This window comes from Tiliqua scincoides, chromosome 8 (assembly GCF_035046505.1).
Source record: "Tiliqua scincoides isolate rTilSci1 chromosome 8, rTilSci1.hap2, whole genome shotgun sequence".
NCBI classification, from domain to species: Eukaryota; Metazoa; Chordata; class Lepidosauria; order Squamata; family Scincidae; genus Tiliqua; species Tiliqua scincoides.
The window spans coordinates 44856412-44872391 of record NC_089828.1 but is presented as its reverse complement, the minus strand read 5'-3'; the positions used below and the strand labels follow the sequence as shown (position 1 = coordinate 44872391).

The following is a 15980-nucleotide window of genomic DNA, read 5'->3' as shown; positions in this document are numbered from 1 at the left end:
CCATATCCAGACTCAACATTGTCCATTCCACCCTGCTACCTCAAATCCACATGGGAAGGATGTCATTATTACACTCCTCTTCCTCCTTTCGCCTCTTCCTGAATGTCCTAGTTCCTGATACAATATTTCTCTATTTAAATGGCAGCCAAGGTCAGTGTTGACGTGTCCGAGGTCTGTCTTCCCTCTCCATTCCATGCTTCAGAGCTTGCCATTCCCAAATACCTGTAGGAATGACATCCGCAGGATGCAGAAGTGGGAGTCCAGATCCACCCCACATTGTGTAGGGGAAAGTGCGTTGCCTCCTCCACCCAACTTGTAAAAGCAATGTTGGAACCACTGACTTCCTGATTGACCAGCCATTCCCTGCCTCCCACCCACTTTGGAATTACCTTTAATGTTGGGAACTTCACAGTCAGGGACAGGATACATCTCAACCTGCTCCACATTCCAGAAACTCAGGCTCTAATTCTATTTATTTGTTTCACGTTTGCATCTTGGCCTTCCTCCAAAGAACTTAAGACAGTATTTGTGGGGCTGTCCGGTTTGACATCCCAGTAAAGTAGGCAAAGCTAAGAGAGAGTGATTTCTCCCAAAAGTAATCTGGCAAACTTTGTAGCTGAATGAGGATTTGAACCTAGATCCCCTTGTTCCAAACCCAGTGCTGGCTTTCACTGGCCTATCTGAGTTCAGTGGGACTTAACAGTCCAGTCCTATGGTGCAGGGGGCAACCTGAAGGCAAAATTGAGGTAAATTAAAAAAAAAAAAACTTTTATCTTTATTTCCTAGTTAAGCCCTCAGGCCACCTATAGGTCTCTTTGGAAATACATGCCACCAGTTTTGGTGGAATACGTGCAAGCAGGTAAAAGGGATGGGGAGGTTTACAAAAGAGGGATAAGACATGTCACTGCCAGCAGATCCACCACCTTCTGTCTCCTCCTCGCCCTGGTTCCGCCCCCTCCCTGCCCAGAAATGCCCCCATTCGTCTCACCAGCGTGTACAGCAACCAGCTATTACACCAGCAGCCTTGTTCTGCTTGCTTCCACCAGTGGATAGCATGGGGCCATTAGTTGTGGATGACTTTTGCGGCATTGCTTGATCCATGTTTCTGGTTCTCATGGACGTGTGGGGAGTTCTGTACTTGGCTTCTAGGTCAACTGAACTGCTTTTTTTTGGCTCTTGGGTCTTGTGTATAAGTTTGCAATAGCATTGTAGTACTGGAAGACACTCCCCCAAAGGCCAATTCTTTGACCCCCGTACTGAAGTCAGATCCAGCTGCTCACCAGTACTGCAAGTTATAATTTTTTTAAGGCACTGTTGGCCTCTGATCTGGTAACTTGTTTCGTCTTTCCTAATGCTCATTTAAGCAATGTCCCTTCAGATCGTAGTCTCCCCTAGTTTTAAAGAAATTGAAACAAAATAAAATGGCAGGATTAATAGATGTGGTCTCAAGCTTTTACAGAATGACTTTCCCTTGACGTTAAGCAGCTGTATCCTGTCTGCATACTTAGAAATAAGTCACAGGTGATAGGTAGGTGGTAAATAGTAGCCATGAAGAAGGAGGGAGATCTGGGTTGAGACCATGATGGGGCAAAGGGTCCCCTTTCCTTGCACATTGCAATCTCAGTTCAGATTGCCCAACACAGTCGATAGTTAAAACAAAAGGGGTGGGTCTGCTCTGATACATTTAACATTGTGCATAGTTTGGCCCTCATACAACTGCCAAAGTTCACAGTGCCACTCCATACCTGGCTCGTGTTTGCCATTGGAGGGTCGACCTGGCCCAATAGGTGTCTGCCTAAAGTTTGTCTCCCAAACATTTTAGCATCAGGATCCATCTTCAAAGAAGATTTAACTTTAGCAAAGAATATTTAACTTTAGCTCAAGTCTCTGTGGTGATTGGATGATTGGGCAGCAGTGCTCCTCCCCCTTGCCCAAGTAGTACATTATTTGATGCACATACCCTAATCTACCTTGTCAATTTCACAACCAACCAGAAATTGCCAGATGCAAGAGAGGGGCCCCTGTGAGATGCAGGAAGCTGGACTAGATGGGCCTATGGCCTGATCCAGTGGGGCTGTTCTTATGTTAACCCTCATAGATCACCCATGCTGCAGTCCAGACCACCATCTTCCACAAGATGAGATGCTGTTTTTGAGTCCATGGAGCATGCTGGGCATAAGAGCCCTGCAAGCTACAAGACTCTTCCTCCGAAAAAGCCCTGGATGGATGACTAACAGTGTGGAACGTGCTCTTTTCGCTTTGAAAAGTGGCATAATCGAGTTAATCCAATCTTGGCCAAACTGCTTAATGTAATTAAATTTACTAATAATTAAGATATGAGATTGTGGGATGGGGTGATTGGTAGGAGAGAGAGAACAGTTCCCCAGATCTTTGCCTGCTGCTGCATTAAATGCTGGATTTTTAGCCAAGATGTCAATTCTTCAGGCAGGAGGCATTGATCCTGTAACAACCTGTTCCAAAAGACGTTTTTAATTGTGGTAATCGCCACTGATTGGGGTTGATTTGCTCATTTTATCATAGGGCTGTTTTGTTCACTACAGAGACATCCAGTCTTAGCTGCTTATACCATGAGAAGAGCTCTGCTGTATTAGATATTAGGCAGATCCATCTACTGAGCCACGCTGTCTCCAACAGTGCCTGGCTAGGTGCCTCTGGGCAGCTCACCATTAGGGCATGGAAGTGTTTGTCCCCAGCATCTGTTTTCTAATGGGTGACAGCTAATAATGTTTACTAGAGTCATTAATTTTCGATTGAACTTTAAGTCTTAAAAGTGTTTGTCCATCGGAACCGTTTGTCTTCTCCCTGCTAGGTTCTTTCCTCTTTCTTTCCACAGAACATTGACATCACCAACTTCAGCAGCAGCTGGAGTGACGGGCTGGCTTTCTGTGCCCTCCTCCACACCTATCTGCCTGCTCACATTCCGTATCAAGAGCTCAACAGCCAGGACAAGGTGAGTTTCTGCCTAAGTCCTAGACCTAGGAATCCTCGCAGGTGTTCAGGTGAAGGAATCTATGTAACATGAGACTGCATTCTGCTGTGCCAGGCCTGGCCTGGCCTGTTTGTAAGACTGGCTAAGGTGGCCATCTCAGGTGGCAGGTTGGTGCACCCTTCATGGACACACACCCCTCTCCTCTGTTCCCAAGTTTCAAAAAGTAAGAAGGTTAGCTTGGTGCTCTCGTGAATCCAAGACATTCATCATGGATGACCATGTTGCCACCAACCCCTGACTTGCCAGAGCTCTGCTCTCTGTGGCTGCAATCCTGTCCACACTTACCTGAGAGTAATCTCCACTGACCATAATGGGACTTACATCTGAGCAGGCATGCAGAGGATTGGGCGCTGTGTGGCCTTGAAGGGAATAGGATGCTTCCCTTCTGGGTTCTCAGCCCTTGAATTCAGCTGAACCTCCAGGAAGCTGACACTGCTCCAAAACTTAAGGCAGGAATGCAAGCCGAATCAGTGCAGCTCTTCAAAAAGAACTGGGTTTATTTCCAAGGACTACTTCGGTAGCCATTTTGTCTCAATTAGTTCAACAATGTGATCCTGCAATGACAGAGCTCTTCTCCCCCACACTTTCTCTTCTGCTTCATTCACCTCTTCAAATCCAGGAAGGAGTGGTAGATGTAGTAGCTGTGTTACCAAAAGGGCTGTCTTGTTTAGGGGAATTATTACACTGCCCTTATTGGAACATTAGGATCATAGGCTGGATAACAAGACAGCATCATGCAGAGAAATTCCCTTTTGCTTATAGAGGAGACTGAGAGAAAGATAACTTTCAATAAAAGATTGTGGTTTATTACAAAATAACAAAGGTAAACATAATGCACATGGAGAAATAATAAGTGTGTGTTTCTTGGTCCTAATACTTGAATACAGTGTACCTAGCTTTCATGGTGGTTGCGTGTGAAGATTATTTGGTGCATCCGAGGAAATCATAAAAAGGAAGGGGGTTGTAGGAAAGGATTTTAGGGGTTCCTGCTATGCCAATCCCAGCTGCTAACTAAAGATGGGGATAGAAGGGGAGGAAGGGGGGGAAGAAGAGAAAGAGTTCCAGGCGCAAGATAGTTACCTGTCCTGTAGAGCAGTTGGGGGGGAAGAGTCCTGTGGAGAGGACCTTCTGACACAATACAAATGTTTGGGCCTTGGAGAGAGAGGGGGGAGAGAGAGAGAGTGAGAGAGGAAGACCTCTCTTATAAGGTGGTTGGAAGATAGTGCCTATGTGCTGAGCTGGAAGGTAGTTTGATTGCTAGTTGCTTAACACAGTGCTGGGTGCTCCATATGTATAAGTTTAAATGGGGATCAGGATGTCGGTATCAGTTATCAGCAAAATTCAATCGGGTTGATGGCTGGCTTCCTATAAAGGGGGAACTTAACAAAGACTGTGTGTAAAACATACAGGATGTAGGTACAATACAATGAATCAGAAACAGAATTTCAACATCAAAATCATGGAAAGCAGTTCAAGTTTGCATACAGTAATGTAGGAGATGCTTAAATGGTGATTGGATTAAGACACAAGACTTCCTTCCATAATGTGTGACTATGGGGGGGTGGGGTTGTGTAACACTGAGCATGACCATTTCCAGGGCTTGACCAAAGTCCTGGAAATGTGGCCTGTATGCTGGGAGAACAGTTTGGCTTGCATGATATTATAGTCCATAATAGCATAACTAGATATAGAGAGAGAAAATCACAGCTAAAAGGCAAGAAGGGGGATTTTCACGTAACAGCTGGTGCACTGCTAGGTAGAGGGAGGTGGCATTTGGCCTGACATCTCAGGCACTGGAAGATCTTGAACCAATCCTGTGCCACCCTAGCATAAAGAGAGGGAAGACCAAGGAGGGAATGAGAGCTTTACCTGTGTTTCTGTAGCATTCTTACATCTCATTCTGATAATAGCTTCTCATGCTACCTTCCAGTTTAGCTCCCTTCTATGCACAGCGAGGAGTGCCTTGTAAACAACTGTTCTGCTATTCACCTGTGGTGTTGTGGGAATTCTTTCCAGGTGACCAGGCAGAGAAACTTATGAATATGTATTATTTATCCAACACTCAAAAGCTGGGTGCTGTGCACCGATGGTATAAAAAAGAACAAAATCTGCTCACAGACTTACAGAAGACAAGGTCATAAAGAAATTGGAAGAGACACAAAAGGAAGGGGGAAAGAGAAGGAGAGACAGAGATTAGCAGAGGTGTGACACAGAATAAATAACTTATGGTTTAATCAAAATTAAAATTATTGGTAGGGCAAACACGGCAAGAATACCGGAAGGGAGACAGAAGAGAAGGTGGATAAGGAGCAAAAAACAAAAAAAAAATGACCTTTAAAGTGGATTCCATAAGGAATAGAAGCCATTGGCACAAATGCAAAACAGGGGCTAAACAGGGTCAAAACAAGATATAAGAAAAAAACCAAATGAGCAGAAGAGCTAATTATGCTTCCTTTCAAATGATGAATATGAGTAGTATGTAAATGCAGGAAGACAAAAAAGGTATGTGTAAAAATAGTTCATGGGGGGGGGGGGTCTAAACTATTGAAGTCCAGTTTGCAAGAATGGTAAATCCTTTTCTGCCTGTGGTAACCATATACTTGGCCCAGGCAGGCTGTCCATTGCAGTGGCAAGGACTAGAAACTGAATTTAAAAACAGAATAGACAGACTTTTAAAGGAAAGGTTCCTTTACCTGTTTTCCCATTCCTAATCAACTTGACTTTTTTTTTTCTGGGCAGTAAGTGCCTCACAGCCCAATCCTATGCATGCCTACTCAGAAGTAAGTCCCATTAGAGTAAGTGGGGCTTACTCCCAGGAAAGTGTGGAAAGGATTAGGCTGTAAATATTACTGTATTTACTTGCCAACTGCATTTGCCCACTTAGCTTGTTGAAAACAATTTAAAAAAACAACACTGCCAGCAAGCTTATGTTTTTCACTCTCTCTCTCCCTCTGTCACACACACACACACATGTTATGTTACGCTAATATCTTCCATTCAAAACAGGAAGTCATTAACTGAATCAGAATTTTTTTTATTTACAGTACAGAAGAACTTTCTGTGTTCTGAACAGAGTGGCAGGTTGTCAGGGTAGCTTGTGATCTAATTTCCTGATCAGAGGCAGTGATTTCCATCATGTCCTAAACCCCAGCATCTCTCTCTTTCCCTCTCTGTTGAAATGTAACCAGTGAAGTTCAGGAGACAGGGGCTTGAAGCTGAAGGCCAGCCTCTGAGAAAGCAGGGGATCCTTCTGTACTAGCCTTTTGCTGGAATTGCATCCTTTTTGTGTTCATTTTTTAAATGGAGCATCCATCCTCATGATCTCATTTTCAAATCATTTACTGCCACAGTTTCCTGTGTTCCTCTCCTGTGTTTTCTCAAACCTGATTTATAGTGATTTTTGTGGAGTAGTATTGGTTACAACTTTCAGTTACAGCTCTAGCCTGTCCAGTGTGGACTAAGTGCCATTAAGGCCTTTCAGAGCTCCTGTGCCTTTAAATTGAACTGAACGCTCTGCAGGTTCTGTCTGTGATATTTGCACTGTTGATCCGGCCAGGAGATCAGTGAGTAATTGGCCCTTGAAAAGCCTCTTTGTGAACCAGTTTCTGTTCCTGGTTGGGGAGAGGACATAGTTAATTACTGATTTCTTTTAACAGAAAAATAGTGCTATTTTACTATTTTAAAAAGAGAAGAAATTTAGACTCTTTCCCCTCCCAGCTCCCCTGGGAACAAAAACTTCCATCTGGCAATTCACAGAGAGACTATTCAAGGGGCAATTGTCAATTTAATTATATTTATATCCCTCCATTCTTCCATCCTGGACCTCCAGATGGCATATATGGGTGGTCATCCATTCTGGCATTAGACAGAAATTTGGTAAGGCTGCCCAGGAAGAGAAAGAGGGAGGCTTCAGGGCTACATCTAGTCTGCGGTTCACCATTTGCCATCATTGCACCACCAGATACTTTATGAAATCACCTTCAGATAAAACAAATCAAACAGATGAAGAGATTTGAAAGCGTGGGAGAGCATTCCAGGTATTGCAGGTACCAGAATCCAAGTGCTAGGTTGTGCAAACTCAGCAAGATCATCAAAACCACAGTAGCATTAGCACTCTCTGAAATCCAAGTCAGACAGGGTGATGGAGGCTGTGGGTTTTTTGAAGAAGCGCAAGATTTTAGTGTGGGAGGAGGGGGATTGAGGATAGGCACCCAAAGGCAAAAGTCCCATGCACATTTTCCTTAGAATAAGCCCCACTGAACAGAGGATACTTCCAAATGTAAACCTTGTAGCACTAGCCAGTCATTGCTTTTCCACTGGCAGTCACATGCACAGCTGCCAAATTCCTTCCCCACTATGGTAGGTGTAGTGTGTTCTGGGGATACAGCAGACTAACACTCCCTCCTTTAACCCCTCCTATTTCTGCAGTGGAATCTTTTAAAAAAAGACAGAAGAATAGCACTAACAGCAGTTCCAGCCTGTAGCTGTTGTGCCACTTTAAAAAAAAGTCAGACTTTCTGTAATAATAATTGTGATGAATTTGCACAGAGAACATACAGGTAGACAGTAGGCAGATGATGGCATATGAGTCATTGGGTAAAGAGTGAGTGGGCAAAGAGTAAATGTGGAATCTGGAAGTACTGCTGTGTCCAAATAAATATGCTTAGGACCGCACTGTAAACATTATGTTTTACTGTATCTTACAAGGGTTCTTCGTTTTCCATTGTTCACAACCCAATAAGCAGGATTCAGTTTTGCAAGTTTCAGTGTGCCAGCACCCTTCCATCCTGACATCTTTATTTCTCCCCATGCAGAAACGAAATCTCCTTTTGGCATTCCAAGCTGCTGAGAACATAGGCATCAAACCCAGTTTGGTGAGTACTTCTGCTCTGGGAAAAGAGCGTGATGGAAATGGGATGGCAAGCACATGATGTGCTCAGAGGCAGCCAGGGATCAGGGTGCTCTGGGTATTTTCAGCTTGTTTGCAAGAAGGTCTAAGGCTGCTAAATTAATCCCACCAGTATCCAGTGAAGGCACCAGAATTTGGCAGTGGAAGTTGGGCCTTTTTTCACAGCCCTCGGACTGTGGAGCTTCCCACTCCACAGTGTCCCACAGCTCTTCCACGCATCTCAAAGGCACTTAATGGAATTTTATTGGATTATGGGTAGTAAAATGTTTTGTACTAGGCTGTGCAGTCCCTTTGAAGTCCCATGTTTGTAGATTACACCAGAGACAGCAATGTATGCTTGCCAAATAACACTGGATCTGAAGGTCTACAGAGAAGAGGAACTGAACAGGAGCAGGAATGTGGAGGAAGGAAGAGGGGTGAACGGGCACAGCTCTAGCCTACCACTCTTCTCTCCTCCACACTTCATTTTTGAATCTCGGGAGCAGGTAGAGAAGCAAGAGCCCCCCACCATTCATCAGTCCACTGCCTGAGGTGATTGACTGAGCTAGCCTCATGGATAGGCTGGCTCAGAAGGCCAAACTGAACCATGACTAATGGATAGATAGCTTTCAGAAAGCCTGTATCAGGAGCCAATTTATAAGCAAATTTCAGCAATCTAAGTGGACTTTTTTCATTTTGTTAGTCTTGGGATCAAATGTGATGTACAGCTAATTGCAGGAATGGGTGGGGAGAGCAGTTTTGCTCATAAGTATCATGGGGAGGAAATCAAAACTGCAGTGAGGGCAAAGCACTAATGCCCACTTTCATCTCTGCTGCAATTTCATCATATTTTGCAGCCCCTCCCCTTGCTGTCTCCACCCCCCCAGCTTTCCTTGGCATCGTTCATGGTGCTTGAGTTAGCTAAATATCCTGGATATGGTGGTTCCCATCCTAGAATGAGTGGCAAGCCAATTTCCTGGGGGGAGGGGCAGGGAGGAGTACTGGCACTGTCCTGCCATTTAATTTTTTTAATTCATCTTTCTCTCAGGTACTTTTGAATTGCCATGTTGTCCCAGTTGGATGGCTCTCAATTCAATTAGTCATGAGATTGAATTAGAACTCGTGCTTATGCTGCCTTTCTCTTGTCTTAATGTTCCCAAGTATTGCTGAAAACAGCAAAGTTTTCGTGGCAGAGGAATTGGCTCCAAAACAGAATGAAAGGAAGGGGATTCATCAGGCCTAGCTTGACTCTTTCTCACTACAGAAAGGCAAGCCAGTGTGTAAGCAAGCAAGGTACCAATCCATTGCTGATCAGCAGGGGGACTTTCAGAGCATCAACCTGGGACTTACTGTGGCAGATCATAAAATCCACCCTCTAAGGCCTGGATAGGATTGGACCGTAGCTGGCCTAAGTTGCTTTCCCTTTCTCAGACCAGTAAGACCAGTCACTTGCCTGAATACACAGTTTTGAAGACATTTGTTGGGGAAAGCACTTAGGTATACTTCTGAGCAGCCTTCAATCTCAGGTCTGCCCCGAGCCAGCCTCTGAGGTTGCCAGCCAAATCCTTGTGTGTGTCCCCCCGCTTACAATGTGGCACACCAGCAATCTCTGCTGCTCCTCTTCTTAGTCCCTGAATTTGGAAAGGAAGAGGGGGGTAACTTGTTCCACTGCGATGGGGAATGCAAGGCCACCAGAATGGTCCTGTAAATGTGGAGCTCAACAAAAACTCCAGAAGGTGGTTCCCTGCATAGTAAAAAAATGAAAACAGAGACTTGAGTGGCTGGGAAAAGAATTTTTTTTTTTTTTGGTGGCTGGTAAAGAGAATCTTTTTTTGTCTCATAAAGCTAGGTAGATCCTGTCAGAATGTCGTTTTTAAAAGTGGGTCCCAGTGCTAAAATGTTTGGAAACCATTGACTTAGATGTTTGGCAGCAAAGATAGCTGCAGATGCTGCCCATTGAATTCCACATCCCGATTGCCATTTCATTCTTTACCTCCATCACTCATTATCTATTAAGGCTGACTCCTCCTTTTCCTACCTTTCAGGGAACAAAAATTCCCTGAGCTGGGAGCAAATAAGTCTGCAGGAAAATTCTTAGTAGCCTGAACAGGTTGAGCTGGCAGGGACTGCTTGGCTTCTTTTATTTAAGGCTGCCTGATAAGATGTGTGTCGCCCCGCCTTCCCACCTACAAGCATCAACACCCACTTTTGTAGGATTGTTACCTTATCTTCCTGGCAGACCTACTCTGCCATTAACAGCTGCAGAAATTCTGGCAGGAGTAGCTCTTCCTGTTACTGCATCTATATACCAGGATGGGTTTCACCTGATGTCAAGCAGCTATTAAATGCACAGGAGTCCTGGCAAATAAGTTGGCAACCCTGCCTTTGAGCAAAGTGGAGTTTAGGTGCAAAGCTTCCTTGGGTTGTAGAAAACATGGCTTCCACTGCCAAGAAAGGGCTGTTTCATGAAGCTTTTATAGACCAACTTCAAAATACAGCTGTTAGCTTCATTCTGTTTGTGAGCATCCAGAGGCATCTGGCTGGCCACTGTTAGAAATAGGTCTCTAGGCTAGGTTGCCATAAAGCAGGGGTGTCCAAAGTTTTTGGCAGGAGGGCCACATCATCTCTCTGACACTGTGTCGGGGGCCAGGGGAAAAAAAAAGAATTAATTTACATTTAAAATTTGAATAAATTTACATAAGTTTACATAAATGAATACATTAAAGATGAACTTATATGAATGAATGAAGGTCTTGCAATAGCTCAAGGCCTATAAAAGGCCTTGCACAAAACAAGGCTGGCCTTTCCTTTGCTGCCACTACTGCATCACAGACGTGAAACAGCAAGCAGTGGAGGGAGCCCTCATCCCACAGCTCACATGAGAGGTCAAACAGTTGCCCTCATGCTGAGATCAGTTGTGTCGGGCCAGTGTGGGATCCAACAAATCTCCGGAGGGCGAGAGGCTCATTGGAGACTGGGGGCTCCCTGAGGGCCGCATTGAGAGGCCTTGAGGGCCGCAAGTGGCCCCAGTGCCGGGGTTTGGGCACCCCTGCCATAAAGGGAAGTGCTAAGTGGGGCTGTTATGTTCTTTAACCTACCATCAACCAGCATGTTTGTTGACCACCAATGGGAGTGCTGCTGCTGTCTGCTGCAGCAAAAAATGCTTTACATTAACTACAACTGCTTCCTCCTTTCCCCTCTTTCTAATGAAGTCTCCTTCCCTCCCCACAGGAACTCAGTGAGATCATGTACACAGACCGCCCTGACTGGCAGAGCGTCATGCATTATGTAGCCCAGATCTACAAGTACTTTGAGACCTGAAGCCTCCGAGCCAGCCAGCAGAAGAGGAGGGCTGCAGTGGCAGGATGCATCAACAGGATGCCACAAAAGAAGCACTAGATCACTTTAAAAGAATTCTCTCCCTGCCCCCCACTCCCCATTCTTGAAAGCCCAAGGAACATTCCTTTGTAGCCCAGTAAAGGACTGGTTGCTTTTCTAGCCTGTGTTGGACTCCAAGATGTGGCAGGAGGCAGGATGTGGTGGGGTCATTTATGGGGGCAAACGCTACCATTGCCCCATGCTTGACAGTACCAAATAGTCTTGGCTCATCATGAGGGTCCTATTACAGCATGAACAACTCCTGTGTATTGCCTGTTGGTAAAGTTGGCAGCCTTGCAGACCTGTGGGGCACTGTGAAGGCTGCTGCTTAGCAAGCGGGGCTTTCTTGTGGAACAACCTCCCCACCCCACCCCCGTCTCCATTCATAGTCATGTCTTTGACAGCTTCTTCTCCCATGGTAATTCTCCCATGGAATTGCTGACAGGGTACTAGCCAGTGGGGGGTCCAGAGGCAAAGGCCTGCACTGGACTCCCGTGGTAACCCCCCACCCACCTCCTGATTAGGTGGCTGCTAAGGTTTATGGGCTGGTCCAGCTAGGTAGACCCTTAACCTGTGCCATCCTGGTGCTTGTCACTTCTTCTGGTGCTAGAGCCTGGGCTCATGCCATGGGTATTTTTCACAGTAGAGATCCCTGTGAATCCTAGCTTTGTAAATGCTCTGATACAGGTTATGGCTTGGGGTCACCACCATCCAGATGGGTCATTACAAGTCCAGGATCCGTGTGTTCCTACTTGGTTCTGTGGGAACAACCACTCGCTGCTTGTAGTGTTCACTGCTTGCAAGTTCCAGCCAGTGGGGCCTTCAACAGGTGGAGGAAAGAGGCTTCAAAAGCCAGTAGTAGGATATGTGTGTGTATACATTCATATATGTCTGTCAGGGCTAGTGCAGACGGGAGAGGAACAATTCTGATGGCTCCTCGGCAAGGCTAGAGGAGGTGTTACTGTCCTTGGCTTTCCCTCCTTAGGATCTATGTGGGGGGCTGATCAGATGTTTGTAGGTCTGTAGATCAGTACAGAACCCGTGTCCCTTGTGTAGAAGAGAGAACAATGGCATTTGATACAACAGCAGCAGAAGTTCCCATGAAAATTGTCCTTTCTGTGCAACTTTGTAAGATGTAATATTTTGCTGGGGAAGCAGCCCATTGAAGAGACTTGTCCCACAGCCAGCTGCTCAACTGAATTGTGTGACAAGCCATCCCCTAACTGTAGCGGGGGCTGCCATCTGTTGCGAGCACTTGCTACTTATAATGCTCGCTGATCCCAAGTTCCAGCCTGTGGGGCCCCCCGCAGCAGGTGGAAGAAAGAAGCTCTGAGCTTTCAGTAGTAAACAGGGTTACTGCTGATTTTAGTGCGGCACACTTTTTCTGATAGGGTTCCTACACTTTGAACAGCTGCATTGTGTCACTTAGAAATTCAGCAGCCATGCTAGTCCTGGGCTTGTGGATGCAGAGATGGGACAAGCTTCCCCTGCTAAATTTTTGCCAGCCACACAGGCATTGAAAGCACAGGAGCCCTGCCAGCAAAAAATGTTGGCAACCCTCTGAAACAGCAGTTTTGCAGCTCTGCAGGTCCAGTGGGTCCATACTCTGCAGGTCCATACATATCATGTATGTATGATAAGAATGAGGATCACTCTCACATAGTTCTGATGAGTTCTTACTCATAAGGGCATGGCTCAGCAACTCATGGCTGTGGCTGCTGTCAGAGCCATTACAGTTGTTGCAGCTGAAGACTGGGAGCTTCTGGGAGCTTGAGGTGCTCTTTCAGTGTGAGCTGAACAGCATTGCCTTGCCAGGACCTCTGCCTCAGAGCTGGCTGCCAGCACTGAATGCATCCATCTGAACCCCCAAAACTGGCACGTTTCCAGGCCTTGGAAGCACCTCTGTGCCTCAAATAGCCACCACTTAGATCCTTGGGTTAGCATGAGGAGCATTTTTAAGGCCACCCTCTTATGGAAGCGTGGCATATATCTGCCCCAGGTGAAGCCTCCACACACTCCATGATTTCAACAGTCTGTATACTCTCATGTGAAAAACAGGAGCAAAAGCCAGTCAAAAGAAGACAATTGAAAAGAGCACTATGATCCTTCTGGTGTCCCTGCTTGCTGGTGAATGGAACTTCGTTCCTGCCTCCTTGCCATGTTTATGGCCCCAAGGCCTCAGGAGTGAGCATTTATGCCTCCCACCTCTAGGTCATTTCTGGGTTGCCAGCCTTCTTTAGAAGGTAGCTAAGCAGGACATCCCACTCTAAGGTCCTACCCCACATATCTCAAATGTCTTCTCTGCTAGGATTGTTTTTCTTCATGACACAGAGTTGAAGGTGCAAAATTATTGGCTAACAGCCCAATCCTATCCACACTTTCCTAGAAGTAAGCCCCATTGACTTTAAAGAGACTTACTTCTGAGTAGACATGCATAGGATTGGGCTGTAAGGCCCTTGTTTTCTCAGAAGACTGCACCTCTGTTTGTTCTGTCTCATTTCACCTTCAATCTTCTCATAAATGGCAGTCCCCTCCTCTGGTTCAGTTTGCCTTGGGCGTTGACTCTTTTTCCCATTGTTGCTCTGTCTTTGCTGCCTCCCCCCATGAATTTTGCCCCTCTTGGTAGCCAAGAGAAGGATTTAGTTAGGCCTTGTGTAGCATCCTTTCCGTTGTGTGTTTCAAGCATTTTTAGATGCCCAGTGCCAGTTCTGATGGCTTTGAGTAGGGAATTGTCAGCATCAGGGTTGTGTCAGAAAGACAAATTTTGCCAGACTGTTTCCCATATTCTTCTCTGGAGAAGACCCACAACCACATTAAAGGGAATCTCATCACATGTTTTATCAGGCAGCGGAGGCTGAGAGACTCCTCTAAATCCCAAAGAAGGGAGGGTTCCTTTAGCAACTTGTGTCTGGTGATGCTGATGCCACATGTATGTGGAATGTGTAGCTGTACCTCAATCTGTGCGTGTAAGGGAAAAGGCAGGCTTGTGCCACCGTTTGCGCTTTGCCAAAGATCTATCATTGCTGCCCAAACTGATGCACATGAGATGGATGCTGGGAGGACGACTCTGGTGTGCCATTTCTTTCTGTGTACATTCATCCTGATCTTTTGAAATTGTGCCTTCCAGTAACTCACCTCCTTAGAATATTAGTTGATGAACCCTGTACGTTTGTGCACGTATGTAAGGTGGCTGCTTGCACGGTTGGTTTCTCTGGGCCAAGAGGTGACTTAGTGATGACATTCGCCCAGCAGCTATTGCAGTCTCGGAAGTATTCCTTGGCTTTGGCCTTGCTCTGCATGTCAGCGTACACAAGTGATGGAGGGGAAGCAAGAAAAGGCAGGGGAAGGCTTAAAGTAGAGTTCACGTTTGATGGTCGATTGTTGGAAGGCCTGGTTTGCTGTTGCCTTGGGAAAGGAGAAAGTAGAGGTGAAATAGGTGAACGTAGAGGGGCCTAGAGAGGTTGACTTTCTAGGCAAAAGTGGAGACTCCAGAATGAAGCACCGGGGGCACAGATGTGAATTTGGATGTGCAAACTGTGTGTGGGAAGAGAAGCGTATGAAGTTTCTAGAAGCGCGTTGGGAAAGTAGAAGCTGGGAAAGCCTTGTGTGTGAGAGAGCCATTGTGAATGTTCTGGTTTATGTGTTACGTTGAGTGGAATTGCCATCTCTTATTCAAAGGAAGCCTGGGACGTATTCAAAGGAAGAGGCCCAGCCCTCTCCACCTCCTTCAAGCCCCTCGAGTCCTGAACCGTTAAGGGAATGCTTGGTGGGCAGGTTCAGAATCCACCTTTTCCTGTCCGGAATCGTGGAATACCAGACCTCCATTATGGTTGGCTGTGCTTTTTGCACAACTTCACCAGACAATTTCCAGGGAGCCCTTTAGGTTTAGTCACTATTTTTATTCCTCCAAGTATGGCTTTCCTTCCCATCATAGGCTTTCTCTAAGGAGGAAAAATTTCCAGTTTGTTTCTGAACTTTGTACTCACTGAAATACTGTCATGTTTTTAGATTCATGCCACACATCACTCTGCTGTGGACCAGGGGCTGTTCCCTGACTTTCCTCTAATGTCCTTGCCTTTCCCATTCTCCTGCCCCATCTAAATTAAGGATGCATCTGTATAGGACTTTCTTCAGGTTCCAGATAAGTCCTTACCCCTCAATGCCAGCACATGGTCTCCATTCATTCCTCCTCCAGCCTCCTGTCTCTGTTGCAGGCAGGGTCAACAGAAGGACCATCATGGGTTGCTCTGTTCACACGCAACAGGATATGTGATGCTGATGTTGACAAAGGACTAGCTTGTGCTATGTTACCTATGTACCTTTTCTCCTAGCTGACCTCTCCCCGAAACAGTGCCAAAAAGACCAACCTGGGTGCTGCGTATTGATTGTATAAACACTTTCTTGGGTGTAGGAGCTGCCAACCTTTATGGACAGACCAATTTAGCCCAAGTGATGGCGTAGGCAGTCGTCTCTCCTATCTGCCTGGGCCTTCCGTCCCTGCCATCTGAACAATCCACACAGCCATTGCCCACAGAGCTGTCTCCAGTGTCTTCAGTGAAATGGATTCTGAAACATGGAGGAGGAGGAGACACTCTGGAGCATGTGTATAGCTTGGAACTTGTAGGTGCTAATCTTGCCCAAGCTGCCATTTTCTGCTGGTTGCATCTCTTTTCAGGATCATCTTCCACTGCTGCAGTGACTGAT

The 15980-nt window shown here is 45.9% G+C and overlaps 1 protein-coding gene across 1 annotated transcript in view; it reads left to right on the top strand.

Moving 5' to 3' along the window:
- The window catches only part of SPECC1 (sperm antigen with calponin homology and coiled-coil domains 1), a 98493-nt gene extending 82820 nt beyond the window's left edge, over positions 1–15673 (top strand). The window contains exons 11-13 of the mRNA XM_066636531.1: positions 2855–2971; positions 7825–7884; positions 11130–15673. Of these exons, the coding sequence (XP_066492628.1) occupies positions 2855–2971; positions 7825–7884; positions 11130–11219 (267 nt within the window). The 3' untranslated portion in view covers positions 11220–15673. The remainder of the gene's footprint in view (positions 1–2854; positions 2972–7824; positions 7885–11129) is intronic.
- Positions 15674–15980: the final 307 nt, after the last annotated feature.